The following is a 23,867-nucleotide window of genomic DNA, read 5'->3' on the forward strand; positions in this document are numbered from 1 at the left end:
GTATGGGGGAGAGAAATGTGCAAAAGCTGGAAACGCACCAAATGATTGGTGGTCAGAGAGAAAGAAAAATGCATGTGGACTGTGAATGCAGGAGGGCGAGATTGGGACCCCTGGGAGGGCTGGATTTCAGCCCTGGTGAATGCCATTAGCCAGACAGGGGGAAACCTGGTTCACAAACCTGTGTCTGGACTGTACCATTTCAGACAGCCTATCTATTCAGTGAGCAGATGACTGTGTTAATATGTACAATACAATGGGTGTCACCCCCTGATGTTTCAGTCCCTGTTAATATGTACTTGTTAGAAGATCCATTGACTGATTTGCCTTTAATTTTGTGGGCAAGATTTTTGCTACCTTATTAGCATTTGGGTGCTCCAATCTTCTTGGAATTTTGTGTGAAGGGCATTATATAAATGTTTATTCCAAGCACAATCTCAAATACCCCTGGGCTTATAATTGCTGTTTTGAACTTATTTCCAGCCATGTGAGTGCCTCCTGGTTTTTGAATCTACCGTCACTACTTGTTTCATAGAACAGAAGTGGACACACTTCAAGGATGTATGATCTACTTTGCTTTTTACTTGAACCTCAAGATCCCAGCTGGCATCAGGTCTAAAACAGTAGCAGAGGGAGATCAGACATATAGAGCAAAAGTGCATCTCAGGACAACATCAGCACTTCAAGTGCTGATGTTGTCCTGAGATGCACTTTCAATTAGCTCCTTCTAATACATATTTTATTTCTGAGGGATATTGTAGTTGAGGTTTAACTTTTAAAAATCGCTAAAAATCAGGGCATGATCCGATTTGCTTCAAAGTCAGCATGCATAAGGTCCTATGTGGAACCTATCATGGTGCCCAGTTACATGTAGAACCTATCATGGTGCCCAGTTACATCTTGAAAAATGACGGAGATAAATACAGTTTTGTAAATGGGGGAAACTTTAAAAATTCCCTAAAAATCAGGGGATGATCCGATTTGCTTCAAAATTGGCATGACTAAGGATCTATTTAGAAGCTAACATGGTGCACATTTTCATGTGTATACATGCTTGGGAAAGGGTCCAAATCAATCTGAATCTATTTGGACATCCCCAAACCGCTTCGGATCGATCCGGACCTCCCCTGACCCGGATCCGAGTTTAGGGGGTCTTGATCAGCCCGATCCAGGGATCCGGAATGGCAGTTGAATTAATATGTAACTGATAAACATTTGCTGGCAAGTGCTTTAAGCCAATAAGTAAATTATATTGTTAGCTAATATGGGCTAATTTTGCTCCTTTTGAATGGCCAATTGAAACACCTTGAAAGGAGTGGGGTTAGGGAAGAGACCGATTCCTTATATATCACAGTAAATTATTACCTTTTTAAGGGTTTTCTCAGTACTTTTACTGGAATTCCATTGATGTGAACAGACAGCTCATCCACATCTTTTAATAATGATGGAAATATATAGACATTGCTGCATACAAGCAGGATGGGAATGTTATTTTCAAATAGGTATTCCATTGCATTTCTAATTTTCTTTCTGTCAGTGTGGTTTGTTCTAGTTCAAACAAACATTGTTCTAGTGATTTTATTCCACAATAGCTTGTTTCTTTTAATAGGCGTTCGGATTTGAATGTAATACAAAAAGGAGATGCAACTTGAAAAGAGTTTATATTGTTTCAGCATTTTTCATATAATATATAATTGATTTGCATTTTGAAAGGTATTTAAAAAAAATTATGCCACAGAGATGTATAAATGTATATAACCTTGATAACTTTAGCAATATATAACCTCGATAACTTTAGCAATATATACAAACTAACTTTTACACATATACATACATATATTTTACAGGTAATAAATAGCAACATTTAAAGCCAAGTTATACTTTCTCACATATAAAAATCCTTCACCATTTGGTGATCAAGTGCCATTGGTGTTTATTTGAACTTGTACTAAGATGTGCAACTCATAACACATCTTCATTCAAAACTAAAGTAAGAGAAGTCAAATGGAAGTCAAGAAGAAACTCTTGGTCACCTTTACAGATCTCCTCCAGTGCTGACTTTATCAAACTCAAAATTATCCTGTCTAAACCATAGTTTGTGGGGTCAGGAAATAACTTTGTGCATGCTTAACTATTGTCATTTTTTTTAAAAAAAAAACATATTGAAGGATGCAGTTTCTTTTATGTTAACACTTTTTAAATATTGGACTGCATTTGTTTCTACACACACACACTTTTCTTTCTGATAAGCCATTTGCTACAATAAATATTGACTGTCAAATAACCGAGCAGGTGCTATAAGACCAGTATATAAATTCAGACATGCTTGTTTTCATACATCATCATACAAATACAACTTCCACTGCCTTGTTTTAAGTGTTCAACTTATTAAAATAGTACACACCTATCTTATTGCAACTTTGTAAGTTTGAGTTTTTGGTTAAACTAAAACAACTAGTGGATCATTTTTGCATGCTAAGCTTTACTAAAACCCCTTTGTTTTATTCTTCCTCCATGTATTCATGACTTTGATTCAAAGAGTATTATGATTGCACTTATTCTGAAAGTGTACAATACTGCATTTTGCTAAAAATTACATTACTTCAGATAAACACTGTTTTCAGATTCTGCTGTTCTTATGGCTGAGCAACAAATACAGGTTCTATTCTCGAAATTAGAAATACCAGTTTCAGAAAGAGAAGGAGGTACATCATGTTGGGATCTGGATGTAGGAAAGTAACAGTAAACTCAGTAAGGGCAGTAGTCCAAAACTAGATGTGTCAATGTTGCATCAGTTAACGCAGTTTGAAATTGGTGATGGAAATAATGTTCCTCTATTCTTTAGCAGACAGTTGCTCTTTTTAGTGGTTGATAATTTGGTACAATATCAGAGGTTGCATATGTTTTTAATAGAGATGCATTGGATTCATATTTAAAAGATGAGCATAGAACATTGAAAAGTGCTGGCTTCTCTTCTGGAAAATTTATTGTCATATAAAGACAGCATAGATTAATAAGCCATTCCTAAATCTAGCTAACTATATTCATGAGTTAACCTGGAATCTTTCAGAATCCACAAAAACTCTCTATCTGTGCAGTCCTATTTAGGTATGGGTAAGAGTTTTATCTTAACTAGCATCTATTGCCCTAACCATTTAAGAGAAACCACTGAGCTTCAACAAAAGATGCAAAAATCCATGAACAATTGAATGGACGTTGCCCAGCAAAATGTCTGGTTCTAGATTTTTTTAAACTCTTAGCCCAAACATGGAGCTTTTCAATAAATAGTACCTTTTACACACACTGAATGTTATAAAAGTCAAGAAACCTTGTTAAAAGGTGGTATGAGTATTGTAGCTTGTTCCAATAATGCATCTTGTCACCATTTGTGGCCGTTTTCTTGCTAAGTTAAAAACAACAACTCACCAATACTTGGCTAAAGTGTTCTCTTGTGTGCTAAGACGATACAAAAGTACCCTGATCCAGATAAGAAGATACACATACAGAAGTAGGCTTCTGTGCACATACCACTTTCTGGATGAGATGTACATCTGAACTAAAGTGTTGACCATCTTTATTGCTTTCAGTTAGATGTGCGTTCAGCTTCACGTCCACAACCATATCCTGGTGCAATCAGACTGGAGCAGAATCTGGGTGACAGTATTACAGATGGCTGATGAAATATTTCAGTACATTCAGTCCTGAACAGCCAGCACACTGGGAATTCTTCTTCACCTCTTCAAAGAACTCAAGTGATGATACTTATTTCATGACCTGCCTGGTGCTCTAAAAGAGAAAAAAAAAAGGGGGGAATACAATTTAGAAGCTCTGTAATTAATCGTACTTTATAGAAGCTATCATTACCACCAAAGTAGAGATCTGAGTACTCAACTTCATTTGCAGAATACAGACACAGTCCTATGCGTGTTTAGACAGAAAAGGGTCCTAAAACTTCCAGCATTCCCCAGCCAACCTGGGTGAGGGAATGCTGAGAGCTATAGGAATTTTTTCTTCCTAAACATGCATAGAATTCCACCCTTAACCTGAATTAATAGTCTAGGTTTTCTGCCTTGAGAACCCTGGAACTGAAGTTCTGTGAGGGTTGGCTAGGAATAGTAACACAGAGTTTTCAACCTTTACCAAACTAGGTTTCCCAAGATTCTTTAGAGGAAGCCACATCAGTTAAACTGGTGTAAAAATTCTGTGTGTAGTGTAGATCTGCCCCTGGGAGTCAGTTGCCAGAGTGCTTAGGGGGAAATGTTAATGGGTCCTCCAGATGTTATTAACACACTACTGGCAAGATGCACTTGACAGAGGCATCAGACTGAAGGTTTCTATAAACCTTGCATCTGCAAGCAGCAGAAGAGGTTAAAACGAAGTAGTAAAGCATTCTGGGAACAGTGAACTTAATTCTCAGTTGCCCTGAAATGTGTACTGTAAATTCTACCAATATCAAAATGTTCGCATTTACAGCAAGGTTTTATATCCCCTTTGCATAAAAGTTATAACTGTATAAGCAGGATACAAAACACTGGAGTATAAAAGCGGAGGGACCATTTGTAACTGATACCTAAATATTTGTCTATCAGTTAATGTGAATCCAAGGCTGAGGGGGGCACATCTTTTGCAGGGGAGGATCAAAAGGGTCTTAACATTTCCCAGGATTACAGATTCTCTTGCAAGTCCCTCCCTGGTTCTTTTCTTGCTGAGCTGAGTTTTTTCCAACCTCGGAGCTTGGATTTGACTGGGCCGTGGGCGGGGGGGGGCACGATAAAAAAAATGCAGGAGGTATTTGCAGACAAGAGAGGATGTTTAATCAATACCCTATCCATCCATCTCTCCTGCAAATATCACTTCCTTGCATGAATATTATGAGGGAAACACAGTGTTGAGAAACCAGTTTTCCCTCATAAGTTGTACAGTTCTGTCCTCAGAGATACATTTTGAAGTGTTTGAATGAGGCCAGTCAAGTCTCAGAATATCTAATGGTTAAGGTTGGCCTTGCTTGCATTGGGGCTACTTCAAAATTAAGTATCTGCATAATGTTGACGATAGTCTCTTGAACAGGTGAATGTGAGGTGGAAACAGATTTTACTCCACCGACTTTTCACCTCATGTGACAGGCTGTCCTTGTGTTCCAAGTACTGGTAGCTGTCGGAATGTGTGGAATGCAGTGCAGGGAGATAGACAAGTCTAAATCCTCCAATAACTCTCTAAAACGTAGAATCACAAGATGTTCCAGAAAACAATAGCCATGAGGTCTTCTGTTGAAGATCAGATGTTTCTTCAAAGTTTATCTTCACAGGTATGTATTGCTATTTAGCTATGTAGGAAAATTAATGGGACTACTTTCAAAGCAGGACATAGAATCATAAAATAGTAGAGTTGGAAGGGACCTCTAAGGCCATCAAGTCCAACCCACTGCTCAATACAGGAATCCACCCTAAAGCATACCTGACAGATGGTTATCCAGCTGCCTCTTGAATGCCTCTAGTGTGGGAGAGTCCACAACCTCCCTAGGAAATTGGTTCCTTGTCATACTGCTCTAACAGTTTTTCCTGACGTCCAGATGGAATCTGGCTTCCTGTAACTTGAGCCCATTCTTTTGTGTCCTGCACTCTGGGATGATCAATGCTGGCCCTCTTCTGTGTGACAACCTTTCAAGTATTTTAAGAGTGCTATCATGTCTCCCGTCAGTCTTCTCTTCTCCAGGCTAAACATGCCCAGTTCTTTCAGTCTCTCTTCATAGGGTTTTGTTTCCAGACCCCTGATCATCTTTGTTGCCCTCCTCTGAACACGCTCCAGCTTGTCTGCATCCTTCTTGAATTGTGGTGCCCAGAACTGGACACAATACTCAAGATGAGGCCCAGCCAGTGCTGAATAGAGGGGAACAGTACTTCTCATGATTTGGAAGCTATACTTCTATTAATGCAGGCCAAAATAGCATTTGCTTTTTTCACAGCCACATCACACTGTTGGCTCATATTCAGCTTGTGATCTGCAACAATTCCCAGATCCTTCTCGCTTGTACTATTACTGAGCCAGGTATCCCCCATCTTGTAACTGTGCGTTTCGTTTCTTTTTCCTAGTGTAGAACTTGGCATTTATCCCTATTAAATTTCATTCTGTCGTTTTCAGCCCAGCACATCAAGATCACTTTGAAGTTTGTTTCTGTCTTCCATGGTATTAGCTATTGCACCCAATTTTGTGTCATCTGCAAATTTGATGAGCATTCCCTGCACCTCATCTAAATCATTAATAAAAACGTTGAAGAGCACTGGGCCCAGGACTGAGCCCTGCAGTACTCCACTTGTTACCTCCCAACAGTTTGAGAAGGTACCATTGATAAGCACTCTTTGAGTGTGATTCTGTAGCCAACTGTGGATCCACCTAATAGTTGTTCCATCTAGCCCACTTTTAGCTAGTTTGTTAATCAGAATATCATGTGGCACTTTGTCAAAAACTTTGCTGAAGTCAAGATATATTATGTCCACAGCATTCCCACAGTCCACAAGGGAGGTTACCCGATCAAAAAAAAAAATGAAATTAGTCCCCACCAATGTAAGTAAGAGACAGGGATGCTGTTGAGGCTGCTAATAGTTTTCTTACAATTTACTTAAATTTCCCTAGTTTTAGAGCCAGGCTCCACATTCAGCAGAATCATGTAATTCAGCTCTTAGTTTTAAAATGCAGGTGGGAGATCACACATTTGCATGCTCTCCCAAAGGAGTTGAATGGGAAACCTGAACATAGAAAAATAGTGTGTCAGAGAGAAAGGTTATACTTTGGACTTCTCCAGTGTGATGCCCTCCAAATGTTTTGTACCATTTGGCCATGCTCTCTGAGGCTGATGAGTTGTAGTACAAAACATCAGGAGGGCACCACGTTGAGGAAGGCTGTCTTAAGGGATTATGAACGGAACACACACACACACACACACCAACCATTGGGGAAACCATCCTACAGTAAGAAGCAGTACAAACCAATTAGAGTGCACCACACAATTCTGCTAATCATGTCTTACTATTTGAGAAAAGCAAGCATAGTCTGCCACTCTTGTGGGGCAACTGCATAGTTCTTACCATGAATGTGTATCATTAGGTTTTTTCCCAAGGCATCGCACAAATTCTGCTGTGCCACTTCCTTTTTTGATGTAAGAGGATCCTTCTGGAGAGCAGAACACCAACCTACACAGTACATATGACATTTTTTTAATCCTCTGAAAAATCAACATTTATAACTACTTTTATAACAAGGCTAAACCAATATTTATATCTGTAAAATGTATTTATAAGACTGTTGCGTGTTTAGTAAGTGTGCTTAGCAAGGATAAAATTCATTTCTGCCTCAAGAAGAAAGTAGACCACTACAGATAGGGCCCGTTCAGAAGACACCGTAAACCATGGCGAATAAGGCTTTTTGCTTTATTCACCATGGTTAAAGCCGTGGTTTAAGGTGTCTTCTGAGGTCACTACTATCATTCTACCATAATGTACCATAAGCACAAAACAAGATCTAGCAACATAAGATCTACCTGTGCATACATAACAGAACCAATAACTCAAGTATGTGACTACACCGTACAAAACAAGATCTAGAGATACACACAGAACCAATAACTCAAGTATGTGACTACACATCAAGTCACAAAAATATGACATGGAACATGCCTGCCTCACCAGCCCCACTGAATACCACCCCTGATGCTTAAATATGTTTATGAAAAGGCAGTGGGGAAGGGGGAGAAAAGAGAAATTAAAGTGCTGACCTAGCATGAAATTGTAAATATGGCCCTTTCAGTTATTCCAAACCTCCTCCTTATAAAAGCACACAGACTGGATTGCATAAAAATAACATCCTCAATTACATTTTGTAACATGTTTAACGCACCAAACCACAAAAGCACTTAGCAGCATTAAAAGAGAACAGCAGTAAAAGAGATGTAAACAAAAGATATTTTAAGAGGCTTAAGCAAATAAAGAGGTCTGTCTGCCTGGTGGAACATCCTGAGATTTAGTTGGGTGGCCATTTATGTATCACCCTACCCCACAAAAAAAGAAAGAAAAGGAGAAAAGAGGACATTGTTTTGCATAAAAATAACATATGCTAATTCATATGTGTAGATGGAAATGTAGAAATAATTGCTACAACTTTAACAGAAATGCAGTCTATCTCACCATAGTTGGGAAGGCTAAGACTATGACCCATGTGTTGTCTCAATCTGCTGTCCCGATGCTAACTTTTGATGGGCAACTCCACGGCCTGTGTTGCTCTCCCTTCGTGGGGTTATCTTTAAACCAAACTTTGACTGCAGAGTCCTTCAAATAGAGGACTGTCTCATGGCAGCCCTTCAAAATAGAAGGCTGTCCTCTAGAAAGTAGGAAGCATGACCAGACTATTTGGGAGAGCATTCCACAGATGGAAGTCCCACAGCCTTTTCTGTGATCACCTTCCACCTCATCTCCAGATACATGTTTCTCCATGGATGGGGGACAGAATTCTTGGCAAGAGGAAAACTCGCACGTCTGGGAGAAGACTAGATTGAGCCTTCTCTTGGACATGCTTGTTTCTATTGGCAGGTATTCAGCCCCCCATCCTCACCCCAGACATTAAATCGTACAATCCTAGGAAATGGTCACTACTGGATTGTACTAGTTATGCGAACTGGCTTTCTTAACAAGGAGGGCAATCCATTGCTTTCCTGAAAAAGGTTCTTTCTCATCCCTTTAACAATTTGTATGACTGGGCAAGATTCACAACATATTCACGCCCCCCCTCCCCCTTTAACAAATCCTGTACATAAAGGAACTTCAATGTTTGCTCCTTTTTGCCTGTACTCAGTAGGGGTTGGTGGATCATATGTCAATGGGGCGGTGAATCCGTTTCAGGTTTCAGTGAGAACCAGTGGAATTCAAAAGGAGCAATCCAAAGCGCCTCATACCTTGGATAGCTCCTTTAGAGTTCTGATTGGTTCTGAATCCGAAGCGGATTCATGGCCCACTGACATCTTAGTCACCAGCCCCCACTGCCTGTACCAAAGATGTTAACTACTGCTTGGTACTCTAGAGGACAGCATAGAGGACTCCATGCTCTTCCTAGGACATATAATGCTGCCTTTTACAAAGTCAAGACTATTTGCTGGTCAATCTAGCTTGGTTTAATCTACTGTGACTTGGAGAGATTCTTAAGGGTTTTAGCATAAAAACCAGAAGTAGCCCTCTGCTTTCAAAGTGCAGCAATTCCTGCCCCCACTCCACACTCCAGCCCCCACAAAAAATAAGATTGAGACATTGTGCCAACTTGTATGAGCAGAAGTATCTTTCTGCTCACACAAGGCATCCTTGGACCAACCCATAATTCTCAGGCAGGCTACCCTTTAGGTGGATAGGCCAGGTCATGTGCTTTACCGCCGAGCTAAATCATCTGGGGTCCACCTCCAGAGAAAAATGTAGCACACCACTTGCACAATGACTGACTAGATGGCATCTAGCCCTGGGTTAAAACAAGATCTACCGTAAAGTAAACACTGCAAGAAGACAAGACATAATCCATTCTCTTTTTCTGCAATGAAATTAAGCCATCTTACTTTTTCTGGGTTTCTCCAGCCTTGACTCTGACCCTCTTGATACGAAACTCAGGGGCACTCCACCAAAAGTTGAAAATAGAGTCGTTGAACCATTGCAGTTTGACAATAAGGAGCTCTCCAATATCGATCTCTGTGTATATCAGGAAGGAATGGGTTTTGTTTGTGGAGACCTCAGGCCTGTTAAATACAAATTTAAAAATCTATGTTTAGCCATTGCTTCTCTGACTCCTTATTTGGGAGTACCATTCCTTTTGGGGGCATGTGGAAGAGATTAAGGTGTTCACTTAGCAGAGATAGCATACATCTTTCCAAGCATGCAAGAACAAAAGTGTGACTTTAAATCACGAATTCCACTCACTGTGTAAATCCTTATAGTAGCAACCCAGTAGGGGCTCTCAAAGGGCATGTCTACATGGGGCGATATCCCAGGGATTGTCCCGGGATCATCCCTGTGCATCCACATGATGCACAGGAGATCCCAGGAGCAGGGAGGGATGATCCCTCCCTTGCCCCAGGATATCGGCAGGCCCTTTAATCGTGTTTTTCCTGCAGTCTTGGGATGATCCCAAGATCGCGGGAGGTATGGCACACCATCGTGGTTTCGTCCCAGCTCCTTGCAAATAACCACAAGGAGCTGGGACCCAGGAACGGGGCACAGGGCTCTTCAGGAGCTCCGTGCCCATCTGTGGTGGGGGGAGTGGGAATAATATTTTTAAAGAAAAAAACATTTTTTCGTTTGAGCGCTCAAACACTCATCTTTATTTTAAAAAATAGCGGGCGCAACGTCCTACGTCCCCCTAGGACATTGCGCGACACGTTTAGACTGAAGGGGAGAATCTCGCGAGCATAATGCCGCGAGATCCTCCCGCCGTCCCTCCCGCAACCCCGTGCGGTGTAGACATGCCCAAAGACATTTCAAAAGGAACAGATTTTGCCCCAATACCAACTCTTGCAGGTTGCTGCTTTCATTTCAGAAGCTTGCATATCAGATGCCAAGACCAGTGGCTTTGCAACAGATTTCTGTGGGATTCCAAGCTAAGACAACAAGCAGGCCACATCCCATCTTTGGAACAGCTACTAATCCACATTTACCCACGTATCTTACATGGGAGAACAAAAACTAAAAAAAAAGTCAAATGTTTAAATCTTTGGTGACTAATTTTTATTTCAGCTGGCCTTACGTGCTACTGTCTTATGATCATGACCATTGTAATTGTACACATTAGACACGTGGCCTCTAAAGTCAAAGCTAACCATAAGCTTGTAAGTCATAAGCACATAAAAATAGAGTGATGTTAAGCTGAACTCTTCACTCCTTAAAATAATGTGGGGTGGGGAGATCTGCCTACACAAATGTAAGTCTCATACTCATAACTTGTCATCATGACATAACTCACAAGTCCCACATGAGAAAGGGACTACAGGCAATTTTAAGCTTTTACCATACATAGTCGATCGGGTACCTTTAACCTAGAAAGAAACGGAAGCTGAAATTTACTCTCTCCCCCAGATAGCTTCTCAGTCCTAGTTTAATTTATTAAGACTGGATAGTTTGCAGAAGTCCTAATCTCAACTAAACACTTCCCCTTTTTGTGCCTCCAGAGAAAATATGCCAAAGGGAGACACAGCCAATTTATGTGCCCCTTTGCACACTTTTCTGGAAATGTCGAGTTGGAGGAGGACAAGAGGAAGTGCTGTTCACTCATTGTTTTTCTTTTGGCACTTCTGCATAATATGCTGAGCTGACCTGAGAGCCCCTTCTGACATGACAAAAATACACGCCACTCAAGGCAATTTAAAATGGTGCTCTTGTGCCACCTTTTCCACTGAGGTACATGGAAGTGGCCTAATGGCTACTTCTATATAGTTCATTGGGCGGGGGGGGGGGGGAACCTCAGCAATTTAGGGCATGTCTAGACGGAGTGACATCCCAGGGATCATCCCTGTGCATCTACATGATGCACAGGGGATCCCGGGAGCAGGGAGGGATCATCCCTCCCTTTCCCTGGGATATGGCCCTACACTTCTATCCCGGTTTTTCCCGTGGTCTCGGGATGATCCTGAGACTGCAGGAGGTGTGGGCCACCATCCCAGTTTTGTCACAGCTTCTTGTGAGTAACCCCGAGAAGCCAGAAACCGGGATGGAGCTCCTCAGAAGCTCTGTGCCCATCGAGGTTGGGGGGGGGGGGACGGGAATATTTTTTTTTAAAAAAAACCTACCTGTTCCGCTTGAGAAACTCATCTTCAAAAAAAAAAATCCAAACTGGCGGGCGTGACGTTCTCCGCCCTCCCGGGACATTGCGCGCCGCGTGTAGTCTGAAAGGGAGGATCTCGTGATCACCATATCACAAGATCCTCCCCCTCCATTCCCCTAGTCTAGACATGCCCTTAGACATGCAGGTGCAATTCTCAATGGATTCTGTACACATGTTTTGATTAGGATAAAACACAAATTCAAGGAACATGCAGAACCCCTTAAATTGGCAGAAGCCAATACAGAAAATGCAGAAGCCTTAAATGATAAGGCTTAAATTGGACACAAATGTTTCTTCTAAATTCTAAACATTACATTTACAACTGGCTATTACAAGTAGAGTTGTTTCCATGTATACTCACAGTGTAAAAGCAATGTTGTCACTTTCAGCCTTAGTACCATGTAGAGAGATAAGGAATTGCTGCTTTTTTATGGTCATACTCGTCTTTCCAAAAAAGTGGACCTTAACTTGATAATGAAAAACTGAACAGCAAAAAGAACAAAAGGGGGGAACATAAAAATATTAGGTCACAAGAAGAGCCATGCTGGATCAAAACAAGGCCCATCTAGTGCAACACTCTGTTCACACAATGAACCAACAAGCAGGACACAGATGCAACAGCACCCTACCGCCCATGTTCCCCAGCAACTGGTGTATATAGGCTTACTGCCTCAGATACTGGAGGTAGCACATAGCCATCAGGACTAGTATCCATTGAAAAAGACCAAAAAAAACCAACTTTAAATATAGCTTGATCTTGAATCTACTACAATTACTCAAACAGAGAAATATCTCTTTATGGAAGTAACCAAGTCAGTTTTGTAAGTATTAATTCATTGTATGATTTAACCAAAATCCATTTACACTCCAGTCTTAGAATTTTATCTGATATATCTATAGAACAATGGAGGGGGGAATCATAGGCCCTGTTCAGACAACATGCTAAACCACGCTGCTTAACCACAAAATGGTTAATGGAATGCATTCCATTAACTATTTTGTGGTTAAGCAGCGTGGTTTAGCATGTTGTCTGAACCAGGCCATAATGTCGGGTTGTGGGGTGTCATAATGATAAAAGAGTCACTAGTCTTCCACCTAAGTATGTAATTCCCCAGAAAGCCTTAGGATCAGCAGACAGGATGGGTTAGTAGCTTTGTAATGTAGTGACAGGTATTTGGAGAGCTCTCACAATGGAAATTTCTCCAGATGGCATCAAGCATGCACTTGCCATAAAGAAGTCCATACTTTATGTCTCCACCATTCATTGAAGTACATGTCTGAACAGGCCACTTCCAGTAACACAATTACTGAACTTGCATATTATCCCGAATTACTAGGTGCATCACCTCTCACTAGGTGCATCAATATTGCTTTAACAGTCCACATTGGACTGGTTGGCTGTACAATCCCAAAGCAAGAAAAAGAAAAACCCCACCCCTAATCACGTCTTTAAAAGGTTGGCAGACAACACAGAATATTGGAACACAGCCTGGGAAAGGTAATAATGGCTGGGGAAGGCAACGGCAAACCACCCCACTATAAGGCCTGCCAAGAAAACTTCAGCAAAAGCTGGCGTCCCTCCAAGAGTCAGTAATGACTCAATGCTTGCACGAAAGGTTCCTTTCCTTTCCTTCCTTAACATTTAAAAGCACTGAATGCTATCCAGTTTTATGAGACTTTTTCTTTTTTTCTGAAAAGCGTTTAGATTATGAGAATATTTGCCTATCTTCCATTATGTTGTCTAGATTCTCCATAACAGCAATGAAGGATGTCAAGGATTCTCTTATTACATACTTCCTATAATATCTTCTACCTTTTGAGATGGAAAACCTAATGTGGAAAAGGGGGAGGCATAATCCAACAGGAAGGTCTCCTATACAAGCTCCTTTGAAATTAATAGGACCTATGCAAGAGAACCATCATGGGTTTCCCCCACCCAACAGCTCCTGTTTATTTAATTATGCACTGGCTTTTCACCCTGCAAGTGGGCCCCCAAAGTGGTTTACATCCATGAAAAGACATACAAAAATCCATGCAAAACCACAAGTGTCATTAAAGCTAGCAATAGGCAGACTGATCCCATCGTAATTTGTGCACCAAGTTACAAATCCAAGAGAGTAAACGCGAACAAAAGTTCTCTGAATTTTTGTTCATCTGCACAAAGTGCACCTTGGGAACAGAGCGTGCATGATATGATGAGCTTTTCCACTCTCTATATCATGACCTCCTGAGTCATAACGCATCTTTCTCTGACCTCCTGAGTCATGACACATCCGTCTCTGATTAGCTCTTATCACATGTGCTTTGCTTACACTAGTGGATTGATATGGGCAGAAGCAGAACAAGCATCAGCAACAAAATACCAGTCCATCACAGGACTTGGCATGTTGCAGATGCTGTTTCTTCTTCTTCTTCTTCTTCTTCTTCTTCTTCTTATTATTATTATTATTATTTATTTATATAGCACCATCAGTGTACATGGTGCTGTACAGAGTAAAACAGTAAATAGCAAGACTCTGCCGCATAGGCTTACAATCTAATAAAATCATAGTAAAACAATAAGGAGGGGAAGAGAATGCAAACCAGTGTAGTTGGTTGTTGAATGGTTTCAGTTCCAAACTTTCAACTGATTAGTTCCTTTGGCAAAGATAGGGTGACCAAATAAATGGAAAGGAGGACAGGGCTCCTATATCTTTTAACAGTTGTATAGAAAAGGGGATTTCAGCAGGTGACATTTGTATGCAGGCAGCACCTGGGGAAATTCCCTCTGCATCACCACATTTAAGGCTGCAGGAGCCCTGCTCTCTCTTGTATCTGGTCACTCTAGTATAGCTCCTGCAGCTTTAAATGTTGCAATGAAGAGGGAATTTCACCTGGTGCTGTGTGCATGCAAATGACACCTGCTGAAATCCCCTTTTCAACAGAACTGTTAAAGATACAGGAGACCTGTCCTCCTTTTCATATGGTCATCCTAGGCAAAGAATAACTAAAGGATTAAAATAAAATAATTGCAAACAGGACTTTTTTCAGAAAGTAAAGGGATACAATATGATCAGTGATAGAGGAGTTGAGCTGCTTAGGCACAATAATATAAGCGAACTCATATCAAACTCTGTGTGCATGGGGGGGAAATTAAAGTTTGTTGGATTAAAATCAGGGCTCGTTATACATTTAAGAATTATGGACCTGCTATTCAACTTACAAACACTAATTTTATAACAAATAATTCTTTAAACTTAGTTTTATTATTTCGCTAGGGCCTATGCAGGAGACCTTTCTGTTCCATCATGCTCCAAATCAATTTGTTTTCCCACGTTATGAAAAACACCGTAATTTTAATAATCAAATCATCTTACCTTTAAAAGGCATTTGCGATCGTGTCTTCAGGTACATTCTGGTGTTCCTCTTGCTTCTCACTCTATTGATTTTATAGCCTAAATTATTGCACCGGTTCTTCCTACAGCTCAAACAGAGCCCTCTTTCAAATGTTTGTCTTGAGTTGCAGCGGTATGCCATAATCGGTTTTTCTTCATATAAGAGGGAATCAATGAAGAGATGGATGGAGCGTTCATGAGAGCATTTCACCAGCTGATCTGCATCTTTGAAGGAAAGGAACCAATTGATTACTTAATGGCGTTACTTAAGTTAGACAGGGCTATCTCAAAGGTTTTCCAGTTTTGATTTTTCGGGAGTCGGAATAAATAAGTTTGAAGTAGAGATTATTATTTTTTCTGTAAAGCATTTAGACTGGGAGAATGTTTTTTCAGCACTATTGTTGCTCTTCATTGCTGCTTTTACAGCGCTTCCTTGGCTGTCACTTCTTCCTCCTCCTTGAAATCTCAGAGATCACACAGTGCATCATATGATGTTACAATGTTCTGTAGCCAGTAAGATCTGGCTACATTATTATGTAAGAGCAACCAAGAATTCAAGCAAGTGAAAGGCAAATGGCTTCCCAAAGAGTGCTGAAAAGGTGTCAAGAAATTGCACTGTTGAAAATATTGTCAAAAATATGTAGGTGTGATTTTCAGCTGACCTTTAGTTTAAGGATTCATGTGGGCTAGTTCTCACTATTGAGGGGGAAAAAAGCAGAATTGTACACAGGATCAGGACCAAAGTTAACTTTAGGCTAGGCACTATCATTCTCTACCCCAAGGCCCCTATAAGATGTCATAGTTGAAAAGTATGTCTTTCTGTGGTTCAGCACAGAAGAATAGAATGATGTAGCCTATGAATTGCTGATTATCTTCTACTTGCTAAATATCATGGGTCAAGTCCCCATTTGCAGCTGATGTACTGGAGATATTCATCCAATGTGAAGCAGAGCAAGACTCTAATGCACAATACTTTTTGGGAACATTGAGCACTTCTTTAACTGCTCAGCCACTGCAGTTCTTGAAGGGCAGTTATGGCAATGTTCTGTATTTCCCAGACAAGCGACTAGATAGTTTGATCAGGAAACAAAGGTCCAGCTAAACTTGGAACCAGTGTGAACAGAGTCAGCCAAGCACATGAATTCAAATAAGAAATACTGTTTAATTAATGGATACATTTGTAAAGTATCAATAATAGCGAAGTATTTTGAGTATAGCATTTATTATTTATGAACACAAGTGGCCCCTGAATTTCAATCATGTTTACACCTTAATTGCCAATCAAACTTGAATACTCACCTTGAAACCCTTTTTCTGCAATCGCAAGCAGCGTTTCTCCTATATTGCAACCTGGTTGGAAGTTACCACCATTAGGGTAGATATCAATATGCCCAATAGGTTTCTGAATTCCAATACTGCGATCTGGAGATCCCCTTGTATAAGTGTGCAAGACATCTACAAAGACAGCATCATCTGGGGAAAGGCGTACAGATTCCTCAGCATATTCAAAATTAGGTCCAGCGGGGTCTAAACCTAAATGGGAAGGCGGCAGTAGAAAACCTATTAGCATTGCCTGTACATTGCTGCTATATAACACAATGTCATCAATATTGAATCTTATCAACACCATCTATATCTCATTCAAGCCAATGACACAATTCCCATCAATGTTAATCTCTCTTGATTGCATCCACTATTCTCCACTGAATGAGAAGTACATCCTGGAACAAAGTAGATTAAGGATGGAGACAGACAATGGTTTGGACTCCACCCTATCCCCATTTTTAAGTCTCTCCCATTAACATCAATGGGACTAAAAGTGCTTAACTTTAGCTAAACCATACCCAAACAGAGAGCAGTATTGAAAGTTACTGCAACCAACATGGTCCCTAAGCTATACTGCTTGAAAATCTCACTGAAACAGTCATTATTTTTTAAAAAAATTCTATATTCAGGACGGTGAGACACAATTGCCTTAAATCAGCTACATTTTTTAAACAATTCTAAAGCAATTTCTAAAGATGAAAAAGGAGTGGAAAAACACATTCATTAGAACAAAGCCAGAAAGAGGTCATGAAATGTTACATAAAGGCTTTAAAACTCTTCTGAAATGTCAAGTAGCTCTTATAAAAGATTCAGTCTAGCATTTGTACATGAATTGCATAATTGTTTTCCGAAGGCCACTAATTCCTTCCAAAGACACAATTAAGACCCAAAATAAGTACTCATCTGAAATAAAAGCTTCGTACTTCCGTCCAAATAACCTATTCTACAGATCAGATGCCAATTTTAAAAGGAATGCAATCCTCAATCTACAAATGCCATTGAAACCTATGACTGCCCAGAGCAGTCTGATCAAGGTGTTTCAGGATGGCGTCCTTGTTTTTGTTTTATTATTATTATTATTTATTTATATAGCACCATCAATGTACATGGTGCTGTACAGAGTAAAACAATAAAACAGCAAAACCCTGCCGCATAGGCTTACATTCTAATAAAATAGACTTATCTTCAACACACAGTGGGCTGGTTTGCACGATCATCGTAGGTTAAACAAGCCACGGTGACTTAAGTCACAGCACGTGCCGGGCACAATCTGCATAATAACCCACCTGGCTGTGGCTTGTTCTGTCATCCGAACCTGACAAGCTGCAACTGGGCTGGTGATTATGCAAATTGCACCTGGCATGTGCCATAGCTTAAGCAAGATACTATGGCTTGTTTAGTTTACAATGATCATGCAAACCAGGACTATACCTTCCCAGATTCTGGATGTGCCCATACAGGAGACATTTTTGAATAAACAGCTGTATTTTATACTTTCAAAAATGGATGATAAAAAAGGAGCAGCTACAGTAACATGTAACCATCACATCACCTACTAGAGCCTTATTTGAATGTCTGCACACCCTTTCTCGTCCTTCTCTCCATCTCAAGATTGTGATAATACAAACACCATGACTTTGAAAAGTCCTGGCTTTTTCCTCCCTTTCCCCCCACCCTCCAACCTACTGTTTGTAACATCTTGCCTGATGAAAAGATCTGGAGAACTTGAAAGCATATTGTTGGTGATCTTTTGCTTGGCCTGATAAAGGTATTACAGTAATATGGATTTTGGAACTGAAATGCTACTGAAGCTGGAGAACACACTTCATCTCTAGTAGCCCAATTCTTATACAACAGTTACCAATGTAGTTCCATGCCAGAATCCCACCTTAAAACCGTTCGTAACATTAGAAGAACCGCAGCACTCTACTTTCCCTTTGTTATTCCTATGCCACCAAGACTTTCTTACCAGTAATTCTATTAATCTTGTTATTGGTCAGACTTCCAGCAATGCCAGCAACATGGGCACCAAGGCTGTATCCCAGCAAATGGACTTTGTCCAGGGAGTAACTGAACTGCTCCTAGGAATGGTAATTTTTAAACGATTAAAGGTGCAATCTTATGCAGGTTTAGACAGAAAAAAGTCCTACAACTCCCAACATTCCCTAGCCAGCATCATCTGGATGCTACTGGTGAGAGAGTCCTGCCTAGAGATGTCAAGGGCAATTAATTGGGAATGATCACACAAAAAAATAATGTCTCCTATCACACAGGAGGTGGTTCAGGACAGCCTTGATTGTAGTCTGCTGCAAAGAAGCTAAGCAGGATGGTGTTTGCCCTGTTCCTTAAACCGCAGAATGTCTTCTCATGCTGAAGACTGGGCTGGAACTTGTGACCAGCACACTGCTGTTTCTGCCTCCTCTGCCTTTCACCTTCCCAAGGCAATTTTTGGAGATGCTACCCTGAACCAGGGGGAAGCAGAAAAGATGTCAGGTACCTTGCAAGGGTTCAAAGTGAGGGCCTCTAACCTTTGTAAGCACTCACAAAGGATTGACCCCTTTGGGGGCAAGCAGTGGGATGCTCCCTAAGGGGTCACCTGCCTATATTCTGCTAGTGGCAGCACAAGACACAGCTTCAGATAAAGATCTAAGTCTGGAGATAGGTTCAGGTGGGATAAGGTGGCAATAAGTCAAAAGCATCTTGTCTGAATTGCACCAAGAAACCAACTGGAAACCAGTGAAAGAAACTGAGAATAGGCTTTGTGTGTTTGGAATCATGAAAATTTATTAATAAGTTAATCACTACAACCTAGAAGAAACACTGTTTCCAAATGCTTTTCAAAGGCAGCTCCACAGAAAGTGAACGGGACTTCTCTGTGGTGGTACCCACCCTCTGAAGGACCCTCCCTTGTGCCGTTCAGGAGGCAGGAAACTTAGTATCTTTTAAACACCTCCTGAAGACATACCTTTTTACACAGGCTTTCCCTGGTTTTTAATGTAGCTGGTTTTATATCGCCTTTTTAACTTTTTAATGTTTTAAATTTGTACTTGTTATATTTCATGGTTTTTAGTTGTGTACTGCCCAGAGAGCTTCGGCTGATGGGCAGTATAAAAATGTAATAAATAAATAAAATAATAAATACAATGTTTATAATCTGAGGAGGTTGCCAACCCATGAATGGCAGTAACAGGTTCATCATTGGTCAGGAGAAAGAGTAGCTGGCACACCAACTAAAGCCAGTGAAAAACACTGGGCATCCAATAGAAAAGTCAGGAGTAACCTGCACCCCCCAGCCACGCAGCTGCAAATCTGATTCTTAAGAAAGAGGGAAATACTATCCAGAAAAGAGTTACCACCAGCTTCTGATCAACCGTATCTCAAAGTCTCAATTTATTTACAACTCAGGCACTTAACTACAACCACTTGTAGCAAAATGTGTTACCATATTGGTTATCTATAATGCCTATAAAAATTAGTAACTTATCCTGGAGTGTCCTAATACTCCTGTGTCCAGGAGACTAAGATCTTTTTAAAAAAAAATTATACTAGTTTTCAATATGCAGGATTATTATTGTTATTTTTAATGTGGAGGAACATCCAAACATTCAAATTCTAGTTGAAGCCTGAAATGGTGCTCTCCATCAAGAGCTGCACCATCGATTCTATTTCATGTGTAAATCTTAGTCTCCTGGACATAGGAGTATTAGTATGGAAAGAAAGGTTCAAGCCTGGCCATCTACCAAATATACCAATGTTCTATATGCATGGCTCCCCACACATATACACACACAATGGGGAAGCATTCAAACATGTGATCACCACCTGTACTTCAACTAGAGTTGTATTATTTATTTATTTATTTATTTATTTATAACATTTATATCCCGCCCTATATCATTAAGAACTAAGGGCGGCGTACAGATAAAAGCGTACAATATAAAACAGTAAATGTATACAGCTAAAAACAAATTAAACCATGAACCAAAATATATAATTTAAAAGCAGTAAAACAATTAAAACAGTTAAAACAATGTGCCATCTTAGTGAATTTAACCATTAAAGGCATTGTTAAAAAGCCATGTTTTCACTTGGCACCGGAATAAAATCAGCGTTGGCGCCAGTCAGGCCTCCAAGGTGAGGGCATTCCACAGTCGGGGTGCCACAACAGAGAAAGCCCTCTCCCTTGTCCCATCATAGCATATGTGTTGTGCTGGTGGGATGTGGAGAAGGGCTCCTCCAACAGATCTCAAGTCTCGGGCAGGCATATAGGGATTCCACTGATTGTGTAGCTAAGCTCTAATACACATAGTTTGTTTCACATATGCTACTTGTTTGGCCATCCTGAATGTGTGCAGTACAAAAACTGCATACAACTGCTTACCTCCATCCAGTCAACAAATGTAGCAACGTCTTCTCCCACCTGCTTTGTGTAGGCAGCAGATATTGGATAATGTAAGCTAGCTCGGGCCAGCCAATCAACAACAATGACATTAGAGTTGGGTTCCCTCTTATACAGTGCTTTTACCAGCTTGGGCACCCAGCTCTCATACATGCCAGTCACCTGGAAGAGAAGAGGATAAACCACATCATTCTTTTGCAATCTATAACAGGGACCCAAATGAATAAACACGTACTTAATGCCATCTTCAAAGACTTCCAGAATAGGATCATCATACAAAGTGGTATGTTTGTGGGATTATGTCACAGCAGCATCTAGGGCATCTTTTAGAAAAATTCATGAAGGACAGGTCCCTCAGTGAGTAGGAAACTCCCTGTCAAAATTGTGGTGATGGCCAGTAGGACTGTCCATAGAGCCCCAATTTGCTTCAGATCCTGATTTGGACCTTCTGAATCAAGCCCGATTCGATTCGGGCCTAGTCTGTCTCACCTCGGATCTGAATCCAAATCAAAGATTCGGACGTCCAAAATAACCAGATTTTTCATTTCCCCATAGACTTGCATTGGGGGGGAAATAAACACCTATAACTTTTTTATTTTTCAAGATAGAAATATGAACGTTGGTGACCTTACAGATGCCCTGGAGGTAATAATGTGTACCAATTTTCAGACACATCTGCACAGTGGTTTTCCTGTAATCCACTGCTAAAAATGTGATTTTTCAAGGGAACAATTCAAGCTCACACTATCCCTTCAAGTGCAAATCTCCCCTACTTTTCTTTTGTTCTTAAGTTGACACATCCTCAGGCTCTTCCCATTCAGAGAGAAACAGAGAAAGTAGGCTGCCTGCAATACACACATTACCTGGCTGGGAGCAACGTGCCTTAGAAATTGAGTCAAAGCAAAGCCAAAATCACAAACCAGCCCTGCAAGGCAGAACCAGACTGATAATATTGGAGAAGTGGGCAGACAGGCAATCTGGCTGGTAGGCAGAGAAGTGGACAGAGAGGCAGCAGGCAGCTGTGCGGACACATGTAAGCGAGCAAACGATTGTCTCAATTCAAAGCCAGAAACTCAAACCGGCCCTGCAAGGCAGGACCAGACAGATCATATTGGAGAAGTGTGCAGGTGCTCAGGAAGGCAGGCAGAGAGGCAAGGAGGCAGCTATGCAGGCAGGCACAGAAAAGTTGGCAAAAAACAAACAAACCAGCCCTGTGAGGCGGGCACAGAGGAGAAGAGGCAGCAGGCAGCTATGGTCATGGAGCACTGGGAGCAAGTATGCCATAGGCTTGTTGGGTTGACCCATGCAGCCCATCTACATCTCCCAGGCACCAGGACAGCAGAGAGGCAGGCTGGCCTACAGAGTCTGACAGAAATCAAACAAACCCACCCTGTGAGGCAGGCACAGTGGTTCAAAACATAGACAGTGAGAGATGCTTTGGCATCCCCTTAATAGGAGGCTAGGAGGAGGATTGTTTCAGGGTCCACCTTATTGCACTCTAAGCAGCACAGCCAGTAATAATAATAATATTCTCTGTGAGTTCTGTGTTGTTTAGTCTCTCAGTGTCTTCTACTTTGTGTGTGTGTGCCTCTGCTGTGTGTTGTGCACAAGTAGTATACAATAATAAAGCACACATTTATAAAATTCCATCAAAAAACTAGGGTTGAACCGATCCGCTTCAAACGTGGCAAGTCTGAAGCCCTACTGAAGCCCTACCATAATGTTAATTTTCATGTCTACCTCTAATTTAAAAAATAAATAAATCCTGAAACTTGGTTACTTCTCAAGGTGCTAGACCCCAATGAGGAGGTTTGAGTTTGAACTTTAAAAATTCCAAAAAAAAAACAAAAAAAACACACCAAGGGATGAACCGATATGCTTCAACCTTGGCATGCCTAAAGCCCTACTTAAGAGCTATCATGGTGCTACGTTTCCTCTGTTTACCTTTAAAAATGACAGCGTATTTTAAAAATAATTTTAAAACCTCAAATTTTAAAAAAATCCTAAAAATCAGGGGATGAACCGATGCTTCAAACTTGGCAGGAATGAAGCCCTAATGAAGCCCTATCATGGTGCCAATTTTCATGTCCACTGGTGCTTGAAAAAGGTCTGAATCAATCTGAATCGATTGATTCAATTCGGACTGATTCGGACCTGTTTTGATTCAATTCGGATCTGTTTCAAACCCCTCCAAATCACCCCAATTTGCCTCGGATTCAGAATTTGGTCCCAAAGCAATGCACAGCCTTAATGGCCAGTAGCTTAGATGGCTTATTAGAAAAATACAGAATCACACACATTAGTGAAGGACAAGTATATTATTAGCCATGCTAGCTAATAATCACCTTATCTGGAGGCACTACTGTTCCTCCAATAACCATGGCTAACAGGAACCTGGGAACTCCATGCACAGAGGCAGTATGCCACTGAATACCAGACACTGGAGACAAGCAACAGGGAATTGCTCTGACCTTAATGCCCTGGTCATGTCAGGACTGGAGCTACCAGGACTAGAACCAGGAAGTGGACCTTCAGTTCCATGTGTGGCTGTTACATGTGGTGAGATGTCAGAACTGCAGCTCAGAATATCCTCTTGGCAGTGAAGTATTCTTAAGCTCTGGAGAAGTCCTGCCTACCCAGGTTGGCCTTTGGTCCTTCCTTGACAGGAAAGGCTCAAAAGGGCTGTTTGGGCTGGGATGTCACCTAAGCAACCACTTCTTCCTGGCTCTGGCGTGTTTCTGTGTCTCCCACAGTGCTAATTCCTAGCTCTTTTTTTCTTGGCTCTGACTCCTTCGCTTACCTCCAGCAGCTGCCTAGAGTTCAGCCGTGACAATGTGTTAGCTTCCAAAAGTATTTGGCTGGCTACTATTGGAAGATGGTTCGATCCAACAAGGGAAATCTCATGTTATGGTGCCAGAGATGTGATGAAA

The 23,867-nt window shown here is 41.0% G+C and overlaps 1 protein-coding gene across 1 annotated transcript in view; it reads right to left on the reverse strand.

Moving 5' to 3' along the window:
• Positions 1 to 3,413: 3,413 nt before the first annotated feature.
• The window catches only part of LPL (lipoprotein lipase), a 36,183-nt gene continuing 15,729 nt past the window's right edge, over positions 3,414 to 23,867 (reverse strand). The window contains exons 3-10 of the mRNA XM_063129143.1: positions 20,920 to 21,099; positions 18,508 to 18,619; positions 16,512 to 16,745; positions 15,195 to 15,437; positions 12,200 to 12,320; positions 9,584 to 9,760; positions 7,080 to 7,184; positions 3,414 to 3,783 (exon numbers count right to left, since the gene is read on the reverse strand). Of these exons, the coding sequence (XP_062985213.1) occupies position 3,783; positions 7,080 to 7,184; positions 9,584 to 9,760; positions 12,200 to 12,320; positions 15,195 to 15,437; positions 16,512 to 16,745; positions 18,508 to 18,619; positions 20,920 to 21,099 (1,173 nt within the window). The 3' untranslated portion in view covers positions 3,414 to 3,782. The remainder of the gene's footprint in view (positions 3,784 to 7,079; positions 7,185 to 9,583; positions 9,761 to 12,199; positions 12,321 to 15,194; positions 15,438 to 16,511; positions 16,746 to 18,507; positions 18,620 to 20,919; positions 21,100 to 23,867) is intronic.

Source organism: Elgaria multicarinata, chromosome 6 (genome assembly GCF_023053635.1).
Source record: "Elgaria multicarinata webbii isolate HBS135686 ecotype San Diego chromosome 6, rElgMul1.1.pri, whole genome shotgun sequence".
Taxonomy (NCBI): domain Eukaryota; kingdom Metazoa; phylum Chordata; class Lepidosauria; order Squamata; family Anguidae; genus Elgaria; species Elgaria multicarinata.